Source organism: Channa argus, chromosome 3 (genome assembly GCF_033026475.1).
Source record: "Channa argus isolate prfri chromosome 3, Channa argus male v1.0, whole genome shotgun sequence".
In the NCBI taxonomy this organism is placed as follows: Eukaryota; Metazoa; Chordata; class Actinopteri; order Anabantiformes; family Channidae; genus Channa; species Channa argus.
The window spans coordinates 22,236,092-22,251,158 of NC_090199.1; the positions used below are offsets into that span (position 1 = coordinate 22,236,092).

Sequence of the window (15,067 nt, forward strand, 5' to 3'; positions counted from 1 at the left end):
CAATAATTTTTAAATGTCATTTGATACTCAAGAAGCCACTGTGCAAAAGCTCAACACGCAAGTAAACGTGCAAGTATTTGCCTAGAAATATACTCTACTACAAGTAGAAGTACCATGGAACATTCACTAGTCAAGCTGAAGTTAATAAGAAGCTACATGCTTACAATTTTACCAAAATTATAAAAGTACAAGTACTCCTCTAACAAAACAATGTATTTTCCTTATTACTGAATCTGATTCTGTTGATAATATGAATTGAGAAGACGTTTTAGGATTCATTTTTGGAAAAGTTAAGAGTAATTATTGACAAATAAAGGCCAAAGATACCAGAAGAAACATGTCAGATAAAAGTGGCACAGGTGAACTGTTCAAGCAAGTCCTAACTAATTTATGTACGGACAGAGGGTAATCCATAATACTTCATCTATAATTTATTAGGTAGTTTAAATTAACTACATCTTAAACAAGTAACTAGTAAATAAGGTTTCAAATGAATACAGTGGAGTAAAACAAGGTTCAGCTAAATTTTTTGTGAATAAAATTAGCCTAAAATTGAAATATTCCTGTAAAGTACCCTAAAATTCACCAACTCCAACTTAATTTTTTAACTTCAATGTTTTTTCAATAAACATCAGAGCAGTACAGAAAAGAAAAGCTTAGAAAAGCTCAGATCAAATGTTTCAGGACATTCCAATATCTGTTCAGATGTCCCTAAGTCAGGTCAGATAAAAACTCTTCCAGGGGACACGGCAGATTAAAGGCTCTGTGTTCATAATAAGGTGACAGTTTGCAGTTTTTGTTCAAATCTGAGATCACTGTGAATGGGACAACAACAGTTGGATTAAGCAGTTGCTGAGGGGCTGTGGCCTCATTTCCCTGAGTCAGTCAACTGCAAAAGTGTGCTGAGCCAGCAAGGACCTGTCTTCAGCCTGCACACATTCTACTACTGCTGTGAAACAGACATCAGACGACACATTGCCATATTATTGACTTATTTAATAAAGCGACATTTACAGATTGCAGTATAGTGCTTCAAAATTTATATTTTTTATTTTCCCCATCTTTTCCCAGGCTGCCACCTTCTAACCCCGAAACACTCGAAAAAGCATTTTAACAATTCCCTTCCAATTCATATGGCCCAATAAATGACAGGGAAAGCAGCAGACAGTTTGACAGTAAAACAGGGTCCCAAATCTTTAAGTTGATGAATTGTCTTGTAAAAGAATAAACAGAGGACATGTGCAAAACATGTGTTTTGCAAAACACACTTTTAAGCTCAAAGAGAGATTAAAATTAAAGAGAAAGGTGCTCGAAAACTTTACAGTTAGCTGAAGAGACAATGCAGTAATTTAGACTTTTTAATAAAATTCCCAGTCCTTACATTAGTTATAGCTTTAGGAATGAGGCACTACTTTAATTTACAGCGCAAAAACTCTTTCTCTCTCTCTCTCGCACACACACACACACAAATCCATGTGCAAATCCATTTGCAAACACCCCCAGTTAATAGTAGAAAACTACCTCATACATCCGGTTTTTAATGCAAAAGCATCTAGATTAAAATAAATGTACATTTTATAAAGTTGGTGTTTTAAATACAGACTTCACTTAATGTTACTGATGACACTTGCGATTATTAAAACCTAATTTAATTTAAAATAGCATAACTTAATTTTTTTCCCAATAAGTTATGGATAACGTACCACTTCAACTCCTATACAGAAATATGTAGTGTGTAAGTTCAAGGATGCAAACACATGACAAAAGATAAAAACAAAGCTCTCTGTGGAGGACGGGAGGTGTAAAGGGATTTGCAGGTTTGCAGGTTAGGATGTTAGTTGTACAATTTCAGTTGGAGTGGTCCATACACTGTACATGGAAGCTGTGTGAAATGTCTAGGATAACATATACAGCCCATCTGGGTCAGCTGTGTTCACCCTGTAACAGCTATGTGTACTAGAGCTAGGACATCAGACACAGAACCATTTGGGCGCAGATCTGAGGTATAACTAGTGGGCAGCCGGAGCTGCAGCTTCAGTCTTCTGCTGCTGCTCTCTCTTCTTCATCACCTCGATCACTGCTATCTCTTTTGCCTCCTTCATCTGGTTTCTGGCTTCATACTGCAGCCTGGGCAGGAGAAAAGAGACGTAAACAAACTTTAGATAAAAAAGTAAATTGTCTTTATAACCGGCAGTATATAAAGACAACTTAGACACAGATAAAATAAAACAAACGTTAAACACTGACCTGTTTTCAATGATCCTCTGGACGATGTCATCTGTGGTGAGATTGTTCCCGCTATCAATGGTCTTAAATATCCCCCTCTCCTTTGGCTCCTGGGGAGAAATCACACAAACACAAGCTTTATCATACCGAGGTTATTGCCCCATACTGAGCTGGTATGGGGCAATAACCTGCAATAGTATGAAAATCTGATTTTATGTGTTACACTACAGTGCCCCCCTGAGGTTAAGGCAAGATAGTTTTTTGAAAAAGACAAGTGTCACTTCCCACAAGTCCAGTAAAAATGTATTACATGTAAAACTAGCTCTAGCCCCACTTGAATGATTAATGATCTCAAATCTAAACACATGTACCATATATATTACAAGTGTTTTGGCATTTTAATTAGAGATGAGACTCACAGCGTAAGGGTCTGAGCAATCCTTATCTGGAAACACCTCTGTCTTGCCATGACAGACCAGGTCCACCTGTACAGTTACACAAAGACACCTGGTTAAACTAACCATCATCAAGTATAAAGCAATGTAAATTGCATTCCTTTAGTACATTGCATATAAATTAGTATTACTACTCTTAGTGCTGCCAACGTTTTCACTTGGATGTTCTAAAGTCTGTTTAATTTTCCATAGGGTGAGACTAATGTACACAATGTATTTTGAGGAAAATCTTTTATTTTTAATGGCAGCTATCATGTAATCTATCAGCTATCTAATTCTGACCAAGTTTCTCAAGACTTGAATCTGCTACAGACACATAATGAAAGTTAAATAATAAAAATAAAACACGATCGAATTGAAGCCATATAAAGAAACTCACCTTAAAATGATCCAGCAGGTCTTTGCCCACAGCATAAGGTGCACCAATCACCACTTCAGACACATACTATAGAGACAAGGTCATAGCGAGAGAGAGATTTTCTATTAAATAACCTTTTCCTTGCATCAGTTGCAGTGCATTCATCCACAAATATAGAGTCTGAGGGCATCTTTGAACTACAGGGCAGTTGAATGCATGTTAACTGCTCACATCAGGCACTCTTTAAACTGAAGACAAAGAAAACTTAGTGGTTTTAGGTTTTTCTGTTACATATTAGCTTTAAATAACATTCTCATAAGTTGAACACAAACACACACTTCTGATGGGGCACAGAGACTCATTGTTCTAAACTGATAGCTGACCAGCAGGAATGAAGTGCACAGAGCCAAGGTCACGCTGCGACACTGTGAATGCATGGAGCAAAAATACATCTCACTGTGTGAATGTGTGTGTGTGTGTGTGTTTGTGTGTGTGTGAACTCACTCGACAGGCCAAGACACTCAGTGTTCTCTCATGGATGTTCATTATTGGATAGTTCTTTCCCTTGTATCGGTTCACTTCCTGCAGAGAGTGAAGAGGTCAGTGACCACTTTTGCGTTTTAGCTTCACAGCCAACAAACTTGCATAATAACAAACAGAATACAGCAATTTTATAAGTGGAATGGGCTTATACCCCTAGACAACCAAAACTACAAGTAGTTAAGAAGCACTTCTTTCCTGTGTCATCCTTAAATCACACACAAACATCAATGAATATAGACATTTGGACAACAACAGAGGTCTACAGCAAAGACAAATAAGCTAATGAAAGTTAGAGACTGAGTGTCTGTATGGGGATTATTAATAATTCATTTACAAAATGACCACCGGCACAACAGGTTGGGGAAAATTTCTCCCTTCTGTAAATGTGCTGCTAAGTTGTGTGTGTGTGTCAGCGTGTATCTGTAAGTAGGTGTACCTGGTCAAAGTGTAGACCTACGATGACGTAGGGCCTCTCCGCCTGCTTATAGACCATCTCTAAGAAGTCAACATGGCCAATGTCTGAATTTTTGGTCAAGGAAACTACAACAGCAAACTGTTGTTTTCCACATTTCATAACTCAAATCTAACTACAGTATTTTTACACGCTTAGGATACGGAAGAGGTCAAATGCTCCAGCTACATAAATGATGGTGTCTCCAGGCTGAGGCTCCTTTCCTGAGGCGAACTGGATGATCTTTTGGGATGTTTGGAGGAACTGAGACACTCCTGTCCATGGACTGTGGCCTTTAGGACCCTTGAACACAACAGAATATCCAGTAATAAATCCCTCTTATTTGTTTCTTTAATTGGGAATTTATGACCATCTTAAAACAACATACATATCCTGTACTGTGTGTACCTTTCCAAAGTTGTCTGTGTGTTGCTGGTAATCTGGGTTATCCTGCAAAAATTACAAAGAGGACAACCTTAGATCAGAAAACAACCACTGTCCAAACACTACGTACACACACACACATACACACACACACAAACTCACTATGTTGCTGTGGTGGGCTTTGGTCATAAGAAGCATGCGCCCCACCAAGTCAGTGGTGGAGACACCCTGTGTGCGCTTACATTCCCTGTAACGGCCTGCACGCTTCACTTCTTCATATGTGTCCTTACCATCCACCGTGAGTGTGATGTCATCTGTTAACCACAAACAATGACATTCAGTCATTACCTGACACAGTGTTTTTAGGCATGAGGCATGATTTAAAGAGCAGATTTTAAATGATTCACCTCCATGCACACAAAAGTCGCAGTTGTACTGGTCCAGAGTCTCCAGGGTGGTGACATAAGGTGCTCCTTCTACAATTTCATCCACCCACTTGATTGCACGCACCATCTTGTAGCGTTCTTCCTGAGTGAAGACAGGAGGACCTTTGTGCTTGGAAATCTCCGCTTTCAGTAGTGATTGAGGAACAATTATTAGTACATCACTAACACCGGTACAGGAAATCATAAATAACATTTGAATGCACAATAATGGACCATGCAGCAAGGATTGGAAAAGAAATCCACTACAGTAGGTGATTATCTTAAAATTTAAACAAATTTTGTCTTCATCATTTACTTCCCTGCCATGTGTAAATACAATGGAGAGCAACCACCTTAACTGTACTCCATAAGAGACAGACATAAGAGGCTGAATGTCCTGTAATTTCCTACTTCTAAATCCAGACAAAATGAGATGAGATTTTTTGGGCCAAAAACGTTTCAGATGTATTGCTGGCTATATCGCAAAATATTGGCCTCTACTGCGAGGAACCTTGGAGTTATTTTTTATTTTTTGGAAGATACAGTATGTCCTTTAACTCATATAAAAATTAGGAGCATCTTATCTTAATGTGGTGCTAAAAATGAGTCCTTGCATTTGTTATCTGTTACCAGACTGGACAACTATATGACTCCCCCAGAGCCTCCAAACAAAGCTCCTCTTTTGTGAAACCAGCTAGTACTTCAGATTTGAGAGGCAGACCCCTCTTTACCTATAAGACTTGCCCTAAAACTTCTCCCTATTGATAAAGCTTTTAGTTCAAGCTGGCGGGACCACCCTGAAAGGCTTAAAATGACATTGCTGTTAACTGATATTATGTAAATGGAGTTGAATTTAATGTAAATAATCTATAGTTGATCGCAGAGCAGAGCTGTTCTTCTTTTATACTATTTTTTACAGAGCCCCCATAGAGTAAAAATTTAATTTTAGGTATTAAAAACTAATTCATCTCATATTTGTTGCATGTGTCTATGAACTAATCTGTATTTGGCTGTGGAGAGCCAGACTTACAAGTGGTTACTCAAATAGTTGATAAGCAAAAGGTTTAACAAAAATATCAAAGTGTGTGCCAGTTTTACCATCCGTATGCACTCCAACTATGAGGTAGTCTCCCATGGCTTTGGCTTGCCGTAGCTGGTTGGAGTGACCGTAGTGCACCATGTCATAACTGTGGAGACAGAAACAGAGAGGTCATCTACTAGAAAAATTACAGATAATGTACTAATCCAGTCAAAACAGCACATTGGCAGTAAACAGTAAAACAAACAAAGAAATAAGAAATGTGGCCTTGTCCACAACAGTGTTTCAACAGGTGCCTTTTAGGCTCAAACATCATCATCTTTTAAACTCAGCTTTTGCAGGATAGTCGTGACCGGGTAATACTGCTTGTTTTAGTATTTAGATCGTCACTACATTTTGTTTGTACCTGTGACCTTGCGCAGCAGAGCATAATTTCTTCAATCCCAAAACACAGACTGTTGATCTTTTGACATGGTGAGTGCACATGATAAAGGTTACTGGGAGAAAGGCAAAGCTACCACACACTATGTGTATAACGTGCCAGTATTTATTTGCTTTCTGCCAATCAGTAATTTCAGTGGTTTATGTTGTGTTGGGCTTGGCTTTATAACATTTAACTATTACGGGTTAGTTCTTCTCTATGTGCAACATTATCAGAGTCTTATCTTGTCTCAACCAAAAGAAATTAATAATATCCTAAATAAACAACATGACTGAAGCTAGTTGATCAAGAAGTCAGAGTGATCCTCATTGTGACTCTATGAAGTCCCACTACGAACTGTCAAAATGTGGATCAATATATGTATGTAAATCAGATGCAAGATACTTTTTTATCTGCACTTTTCTATATGATCCAGGGAGGCTAAACCTTTTTATTTGTAAGTCAAATTTTTTCCAACCATGTAGTCTCTTCCAGACCACTGTGTTATTTCCAAATGATCAGATCAGACAGTTCTCGGTCTCTCTATTTCTATCTATGTATAATGACAGTCTCTCTATCTCTATCTATAATGACATTACCTAAAGTCACTTAGACACTTCACTGCCACAACATGCAGCTTCTGCATAACACTGAACAACATGTTCACTATGTTAGTTATTTATAACCATCACATGAGATGGGCCATGTCATACAAGTTAGTAGCAACTGGGCCATTTCCCTGTGCAGCGAATGAAGCGAAAAAACAAAACAAAACACAAATTTATGCCTGTTTGACTCGTGGTTTGGCCCTGACCGTCACAACCATCTTGCAGGTCTTACTGTCAGACTGATGGAGACCCAATAAATGTCCTTGAGTATTTTTTAGATAATGTTTAAGTAGTCAACATTACCCAACCCATCATGCATCACAGTATAAACACTGGGTTTACTCAAGGCAATGTAGGCAGAGGAATTAATGGTAGATTTTCAATGAGAAAACAAAGTGGGAATCAGACATGGTGTGAATTTGAACCATTTTTAATTGTTGATCCCAGTCTAGCATTTATAACATCTGCGTAAGCAACGGTTCACGGGTTTTAATATTTAGTCCCTTCCTGTCTCTTAAATAACCATAGTTCTTCAAACACAGTTATTCAAAATATCATTTATGATTCCAGCAGTGCTGTAAAATTCGGAGGTTGTGGTCACAAAAGGACCTTGCCCCCCACAGTTATCCAAATGCAATTGTGCTATAAAGCTGATGATAAGTAGCTACGTGAGTGTAGTAGAAGCACACTGCGCACTTTGCTCATCACAGAAACATATAGTACGCTTAATAACAAAAGTGCTAAATAAATGTCCATTTTCTAATAATAACAAAATAACCTTAATATGCGTGCTGGCTGTACAATCCCTGAGTTTTGAGGGGCTTAAGACTGCTAGCATGAAGTAAAAGGTTGTTTCAATGATCGTTATTTCAATGATGATTCAATAAAAAGCTCAAATCGACATACTTTCAGACAAAGTAGCAAATGCTGTAATTAAAATAGAGTTAATCACTGTAATGTTACATAGATGTGACGAAGTGTCTAATCTCCGATTGTTGTTACTAATAGCTAATAACCAAAGCGGCTAACTGAGCTAGCGTTAGCATGCTAAGCCACCAGTGTTTCCTCGTATGTGTTACATGTGATCGTGTGTAGGACTGAAAAGTGTGTAAGAGTACCGGTGAAAGTCAGCGGTGGACACAGACTCACCAGCCGTCACACCACAAACGGACAACGCGCTTCCTTTTCTCTGGGCTGCACAATGAGCGAACCGACTTACTGCAACCGCCTTCATCCTGGTGATCGTCGGCGTCGTGGTGACCGTTTTTGATCATTTCGACAGGTTCGGACAATTAGCGTAGTAATCGTATATAACAAAAACAAGATAGGTACTTTAAGTCTACTACTCGGTGTACTCCCTTTTTCACACGGATTATTCCGAATATCGTCTTGTGCGTCTCAGTATGCAGTATGCGTCCTTCTCTATACTCGCGTTCTGGCGTACTTGTTAAAGGTTTTCGTTGAAAACCCAAGTAACAGAACCGGCCAACGCCTCCAGGTCTACGTCACATCGAACGAATCGTGTCACGGTGACGCGCTGATGGCGCAACTGCTAAGCGGCTTTATCAGTTTGTATTATTTATTTTTATTTTTTTGTATTCCTCTACCCATGGCTAATGCATGTTGCTGTAAATTATTTCTATTTACTTTTGCAATAAATATTTTTTAAAAAAGGACACAGATAGGATAATTGCCTGTCACGTGACCAGCTATATCCTATTAACAAACTGATCGAGGAGTGATGGCACATTATTGGAGGTCCTTGTTTAAGAGAAATTTGGTTGACAAAGATATTATGTTTGTAACTGATTTGTTGGTCTGTGAAGAGGATCTTCTTGATTATAGAGTATTATCAGATAAATATGAATTAAATTGTACCGACAGTGAATATTGTAAAATTTTTAAATCGATTCCATTGGCCCTGATACAGGTGATTAAAAATACCCTATTATATTCTAAAATTAGTAAGACAATAGCAAATGTGTCATCAAAGGCTGAAAACTGAATGACCGTAAAAGCATTAACAAATACATATGCACTGGCTTTAAATTTATACTATTTCATGAATGAGGTGTGTGGGCAATAGGTCTTTGATGCAAAAGGCACGTGCTAAATTTATTAAATAGCGTATTTCCCCAAATATCAAGGAAAATCACTTTAAAATAATCCAGAACATGTATCCCATCGCAGAATTAAAAAAAAAAAATTACATTTGAGATAGAGCCATGTTCCTTTTGCCATGCAGATGATGAAACTCTGGAACATGTGTTTTTTCATGACCTGTGACTGTTATACTTTGGCTAGACATAAAGAATTGGTTATCACTTAAGATTGTTGATATTCCTCCTTCTGATATCTGCAATACTTTGTTTTATATGGCCAATTTGAATACATTTTGTACATGCTTAACGCAGTTATTCTGATGGGGAAATATCATATACATTGTTGCAAGTGGAGAAAAGGCTGACCCTCCCTTGTTTTATCAATGACTGTTTTGATGCAATCCCTCCCCCCCACTCCACTGTTTGCTGGCTGCAGAGGAGCACTTTCAGTCAGAGACTGATCACAGTCAAGTGCTCCAAACAACAGCACAGGAGATCCTTTCTCCCAGTAGCCATTAAAACCATTAATCCAAATGGTAATTTTTTTCATTGAATTTTGTAATTTGATTTATGTTTATTCCTCTAGCTGGGTTTTTTTCTTACTTATAAATCAGTAGTTTGTACTTGTTTATCGTCTTAGTTACACGTGGAGAGCATCTGTATCAAGGCAACACAGTTCCCCTATGGGATCAATAAAGTTGTTTGAATCTTTAATACAAGACATCAAGAAAAAACATCAACTGAAAACTCCTGCAGTCTACAGTACTAGTTTTAAGTGCTAAATTAAAAGTTTGACACACACAAAAATAAATAATTATAATTCCAGACACAAACTATTACACTATTTCTGTAAGGTTTCAAAGACATTCAGGCTATAGTTATGCCAAAAGCGCTGGCTTTTGGTGTTGCCTTCCCAAGCCAGTGGGTCAGACCTGATGAAGCTCTTCAGTGGAGAGGTGAAACACCTTCCTGAACCACAAGCAAGTCCAGTTGCCACTAAACACCATTGGGCATTACCCCTTGCAAAATAAATTCTACTAATTAATCACGAAAATTAGCATCATTAAAACAGACAACATAAAATGAGAATACTTTATTGTCTCTCATATATAACTTTTTTGCTAAATACAGAGACAGCTATTGAGCTTCATCCAGTTTTAGGAATGCTGAACATCAGCCTATTATGGCTGGTTTGGCCTTTCACATCTCCAGACACTGTATGGTGCAGGATCTATTATTAATACTACATAATTTTCCTGAGACAAAATAATAAAGACAACTATTTAGTTGTTTCCTATTAGTAAGGTAAACAGTTAATTCATGATGGAAAATAAAAATGTAAACAAAGTTCAACAACTTCAGTAAACCAAGGAACAGTACTAGATGTACTACGTAGCATGTGATCCTGAGGATGGGTGACAGCAGAATGGAAATGGACTGAGTTTACAAAATAATTTAAGTAAACAAAATACCTTTTAAAAAAACCCCAACACAAATGAGCTTTGTTGAAAAAGGTACACATTCAACATTGCATCGTTCTTAAAACATCAGAAAAAAAAAAAGTCTATAAAAATATAATTTACACTTATAAAATGTGACCTCTTAACATTTTTTAATGTTTTCAGTAAAAGCCTGTGGCAGCACCAAAACCAATAATTGGCCTTTGATATGCTGCTGCTGTTCTACTGGCATTTGCCACTTGCAAACACCAAGTCACAGACAGACTTCTCACATTACATATTGTATCTTACACTCCTGCACCAATTTTTACCAACACTTGATATGTCCTGTACAATTGTATCCTGATAGAATCATTCACCATTACACTTACAGCAGAAGTCGTACATCAATGAGAAATGTTTCCCTCCAGTTTTCAAGCCCATAGGGTGCAAACATTAAATACATTTCTTAATATAATAATTCCATAGTTCCATAACTCAACCTTTGCTGCTGACTACGATAGCCACACTTTGCTTTTTCTAGCAGTGCTACCTTAGCTGCCATGTAGCTTGTAGTGTAAAGAACAACAGTAGCATAATAAAAGTCCCACCCCCAAATCATGCAGACCTACTCCCAAATAGAGCACCCTACATCCAATTGATCAAAGTCCTGATAATGACACAGGAACTTAAATCCCTCACTGGGAATGGCCGCTGCCAATAGCAGCCTACTTGACCATAGTCTATGCAGTCTGTACTTAATTATGCAGCTTTTTCCGTCTTCTTCTTCCTTTGCTATACCCTCGTCCAAACCATCCGCCTTGCACGGCTGTAGCTTCTTCTGCTGGTCCCCCAGGGTCAGCTGAGCGGTTCTGCTGCCCATCAGAGGAAGCAATAACCTCACGAGTGTGGCTGTCTACTTCTTCTGGCTGCAGAAGTGTGGCTAGACTGAAGATGGGGTCTTCCACCCTGGTGAGACATAAAATGAGTCTTCTCTTAATTGTCTGAGTGCGATGTTTCGTACTTTACAAAGTAGAAATTACTCTTTTGATACTCTATTAGAGTATTTTTACTAGTATCACAAAAAACGTGCATACTGCATTTAATTAGTGTATATGGTCCTTACCTGTCATACACAGGAATCTGCAAATTCAGCTCCTTCATGAGGAGACTCATGACATCATCACACTTGCCATGAATCTTCAGCACAGCCAGATCATCTTTTGGTGTCCACTAGAAAAAAAAAAACACATTATAAGCCATTGCGCAGCCAGATCTTTATTTAAATATTTTTTACAAATACATTTGCACTGTATTCATCTAAATTTTACCTGAAGGTTGACAATGTATAGTTTGGGCCTTTTGCTCAGTGGTCTGTTCATGCACCACAGACATCCATATTTTTTCAGCACCTACAATAGCAATACAGAGTGTACAAGTGTAAACATACTATAGGAGAATAAATCATAAAATTAAATTCTTTATGACATATCAGTCTATATGCAAATGACAGGGTATATAAAATGTCGGTATTACCCAGAACAATATAAGGCTCAGAAATCAGAACCTTGTATTATTGATGACCAAAACTCAGGACACAATAATGGAGGCTGTTACATGCTTTAAAATTAATTTAGATAATTTGAATGATCTTTTATTACATAAAAATATGCAGCAATTATATGCATAATTAATTAGTTATGCTATGGTCTATAGGATATAAGCAGGAATATGGTTCAGCTTGCTCAGCAAACTTACCTTCAGACTGGAGCCCAAACAGAGGATAACATCCGCCATCTTGGCTGCCTCTGACGCTCCCTTCCAGTTCAGAGGTTGCTCCAGAGTTCCACGTTCCCCAAAGTGCACTATGGTGTCCCTGAGTTCACTGCCACAGTGACTGCACCTCCTACCTGTCCCATGGCGATGTAATGATGTCCGCTCGGTCACATCAAATAATCTCACATACTCCCTGACCGGAGAACAGAATGTACACACCTGGGAGCAGGATGCAAAAATGAGGGAGGCTAACTGCCTTATTTTGGAAAATACCAGGTTAACGTAAAATCAAAAAAGAATGAAAGCAACTATTTCAGACATGTCATCAATATCTATTATATTTACTTTCATTACAATTTTATTAAAAAATAAATACAAATCCAGCTGCCACCTGTACCTCTCCCTGATGCTGCAGTTTGTTTAGGCACTGGTTTATATTAAGGGCTGAACACATTCAAAAACAGTTAGCTAGACCCCAACTTTACATGGCCAATACTGGGCCATGCCTGGATAAAAGACAAAAGAGGAGTTATTTTACCTCAATGAACATGTTTCCATGGAGCTCAGACAGGGCATTTCTTGGAAGACCACTACGCAAGTGAAGTCCATCACAGTTTTGAGACACAACATGCTTCACCTTTAAAGAAACACACATATTGTGTATACACTGTAAAAATGTGTATCCACAAATCCCAACAGATCATCTACCAGTTAAGGTTCTAAGCCTTGCGTACCATTTTTTCTTTATGAAGCATCTTAATGCACATGTGTGTGAGGGTTGGCTCTGCTTTACCCAGGTCAGATGAACTGTGTTTTAAAGGAAAACCAAAAATAAATAAATAAAATAATAATACAATTAAGAATAATGATGTAGCTAATATGAGAAGAAAACGAACATCTCTCACCTGATTGGTCGTCCCTTCTGTAGCTGTGTCCACACCCCATTAGGGCCCCTGTAGTCTGGGATAGAAGCTGCCTGAAAAGAAACATTCAAAATTAGTCCCATGAAAGTATGAAGAAGAGAAGAAAAGTGAAAATGCTAAAATTAACGTACTGTACTGATCCCGGCTCCAGTGTAAACCACCAAGTGTTTTGCTTGATTGACTGCCATGGCCAGCTGCCTGACTTTAGCTTTCAGCTCATCAGCATCATCAAATACCTAGAAGTCATAATAGGAAATTATCAGAGCCATTATCAGACGTTGTTACTTATAAGATGATAAGGAGCTGGATTAGCTTGTTGGTTTGTGCCACAGACCTTGATTGTTGTCCAAAAGTTATTAAGCACACATTGGCCCAGCATACCGCTCAACTGGATAACATATTTCTTAATCCTAAACATGTGACCAACATTGACACTATTTGTCTCTCCACCAAAGATGGCGCGCATAGTTAACCGGCCACTGTACAAGTAGGCTAAATGCTGACTTTGAGCATGTGGGGCAAAGTTTGTTAAAAATACGTCGACCACAAGCGTTTGAATGAAGGCCTGTGTGACTATGAATCCGGAGGTAGAGCAGTCCACCAATGGTTGTTGGTTCAATCCCTGGCTCCTCATGTCACATGTCAAAGTGTCCTTAAGCAATACACTGAACCCCAACTTAGTTGCTGGTTGAAAGCAGCACCCCTATTGGTGTGTGGGTAAGTGAGTGCAAATAAGTGAATGTGAGCCAGTGTAAAGCGCTTTGGGCACCAGTAAGGTAGAAAAGTGCTATAAAAGGTACAAGACCATTTAACATATGTCAGTCAGTGGAGCAATATGTCTGGCCGATGCCCTACTGCGCTACTTGCTGACAAGTGACTGATCATGAGAAAATTCAACGTTGGTTTAAACATCCACATTGTGGTCAACAATTAATTTAGAGAATGATCAAATTTAGATCAAATTTCCCTTATAAATTTTTTATTCATGCATACGACTGATCCGTATATAAATGTGTCTGTAACTGTTTGTGTGTGATATTATGCGATACTAATTTGAGTTGATGTGATTTATTAGTGTTGGTGAAATTGTTTTTATGCTGATGTTAAGCCCTTTGAATAGCTAGCAAACATTTGCCAATAACACAAATGCAACGGGTTTCAGTAGGCGTCCAGACTATTCAATATCATTCAGATGTTTCATCTGTCTATTAAAGCACTAACCGTGTGACACAGAAAGCACGGGAATGACCTGAAGGATTTGTCTTTTAAACAGACACACATTGAGCTTTAAATTTTAAAAGATGGCCCCGTCGAGGAATAAGGATCTAAGAACCTAGCTAAAGTCCTAACTGGGCCTGACAGTCTTACCTCCTCCTGCTTCCTCTTGAGCACATTTCTGCGGCCTTGTCTCTTGCAGAGCTCCTCTACAATGGCTCCGTGCAGCAGTAAAACAGCGGCCTCCTCGTCTGTCCGCTCGGCTTCTGGCTTCTTCAAGACCCGTCCAACCTACGATTACCAACAGGCCAAAATCAGACACCGGTTAAGACACACCACCCACAGGAATTAACTGCTTTTTAACCTGCTAGCTTGGCAGTAACGCTAGTTAGATCTAATAGCGCTGTTTTCTCATCCTACCAGTCTGACGATATTCCTCTCGCTTTCCCGTTGTAGTATTTTGGCCTTTTCTATCGCTTTTCTCTCTGCCCGTGAAGGAACACCAACGTCCGGCTCTTCCGCCATCCTTTTTTTAAATCAGCTGAGATGTAGCTTTCTATTCAAAACAAAGCCCCCAGCATCAGCGGCCGACAGCCGGGCCGGATGTTGTTCGTGTAAACATACGAGGAAACGGCCAGTGGCGCCACCTGCTGCTGGGAGTAGTTTCGGGAATTTTTCAATCTCTGCTTTCACAAACTTCAC

At 38.7% G+C, this 15,067-nt stretch overlaps 2 protein-coding genes across 4 annotated transcripts; both read right to left on the reverse strand.

The window, feature by feature from the left end:
• Nucleotides 1–981: 981 nt before the first annotated feature.
• pcyt2 (phosphate cytidylyltransferase 2, ethanolamine) lies at nt 982–8,408 on the reverse strand. Of its 3 annotated transcripts, none has more exons than XM_067498859.1 (12): nt 8,029–8,407; nt 5,941–6,029; nt 4,825–4,986; nt 4,580–4,731; nt 4,442–4,483; nt 4,198–4,336; nt 4,019–4,101; nt 3,544–3,621; nt 3,061–3,126; nt 2,646–2,711; nt 2,248–2,336; nt 982–2,127 (listed from the first exon to the last, which is right to left on the reverse strand). In XM_067498859.1, exons 1-12 carry the CDS (start codon nt 8,142–8,144, stop codon nt 2,010–2,012), a joined length of 1,200 nt encoding a protein of 399 aa, XP_067354960.1. In that variant the 5' UTR covers nt 8,145–8,407; the 3' UTR covers nt 982–2,009. The 3 variants fall into 3 exon arrangements, with proteins under 3 accessions (XP_067354960.1, XP_067354959.1, XP_067354961.1); XM_067498858.1 differs by having other exon boundaries at nt 8,060–8,406; XM_067498860.1 differs by lacking the exon at nt 2,646–2,711 and having other exon boundaries at nt 8,060–8,408.
• A 1,301-nt stretch (nt 8,409–9,709) lies between these two features.
• Nucleotides 9,710–15,045, reverse strand: sirt7 (sirtuin 7). The gene is made up of 10 exons (XM_067498524.1): nt 14,786–15,045; nt 14,519–14,656; nt 13,282–13,386; nt 13,133–13,203; nt 12,962–13,034; nt 12,766–12,864; nt 12,210–12,446; nt 11,783–11,863; nt 11,578–11,684; nt 9,710–11,420 (listed from the first exon to the last, which is right to left on the reverse strand). The coding sequence occupies exons 1-10, from the start codon at nt 14,888–14,890 to the stop codon at nt 11,210–11,212; spliced, it is 1,227 nt and encodes a 408-aa protein (XP_067354625.1). The 5' UTR covers nt 14,891–15,045; the 3' UTR covers nt 9,710–11,209.
• Nucleotides 15,046–15,067: the final 22 nt, after the last annotated feature.

What these genes read in the sequence shown, in the direction of transcription:
- pcyt2 (XM_067498858.1), bottom strand. Translation starts at nt 8,184, where the DNA reads ATGATCAAAAACGGTCACCACGACGCCGACGATCACCAGGATGAAGGC. An exon ending in CGTTTGTGGTGTGACGGCTG is followed by an intron (nt 6,030 to 8,059) that starts GTGAGTCTGTGT and finishes CTGTCTCCACAG; the next exon opens with TTATGACATGGTGCACTACG. An exon ending in ACACAGACAACTTTGGAAAG is followed by an intron (nt 4,337 to 4,441) that starts GTACACACAGTA and finishes GTTGTGTTCAAG; the next exon opens with GGTCCTAAAGGCCACAGTCC.
- sirt7 (XM_067498524.1), bottom strand. Translation starts at nt 14,890, where the DNA reads ATGGCGGAAGAGCCGGACGTTGGTGTTCCTTCACGGGCAGAGAGAAAA. An exon ending in AGAGGAATATCGTCAGACTG is followed by an intron (nt 14,657 to 14,785) that starts GTAGGATGAGAA and finishes TGGTAATCGTAG; the next exon opens with GTTGGACGGGTCTTGAAGAA. An exon ending in GTTTGGGCTCCAGTCTGAAG is followed by an intron (nt 11,864 to 12,209) that starts GTAAGTTTGCTG and finishes TTGCTATTGTAG; the next exon opens with GTGCTGAAAAAATATGGATG.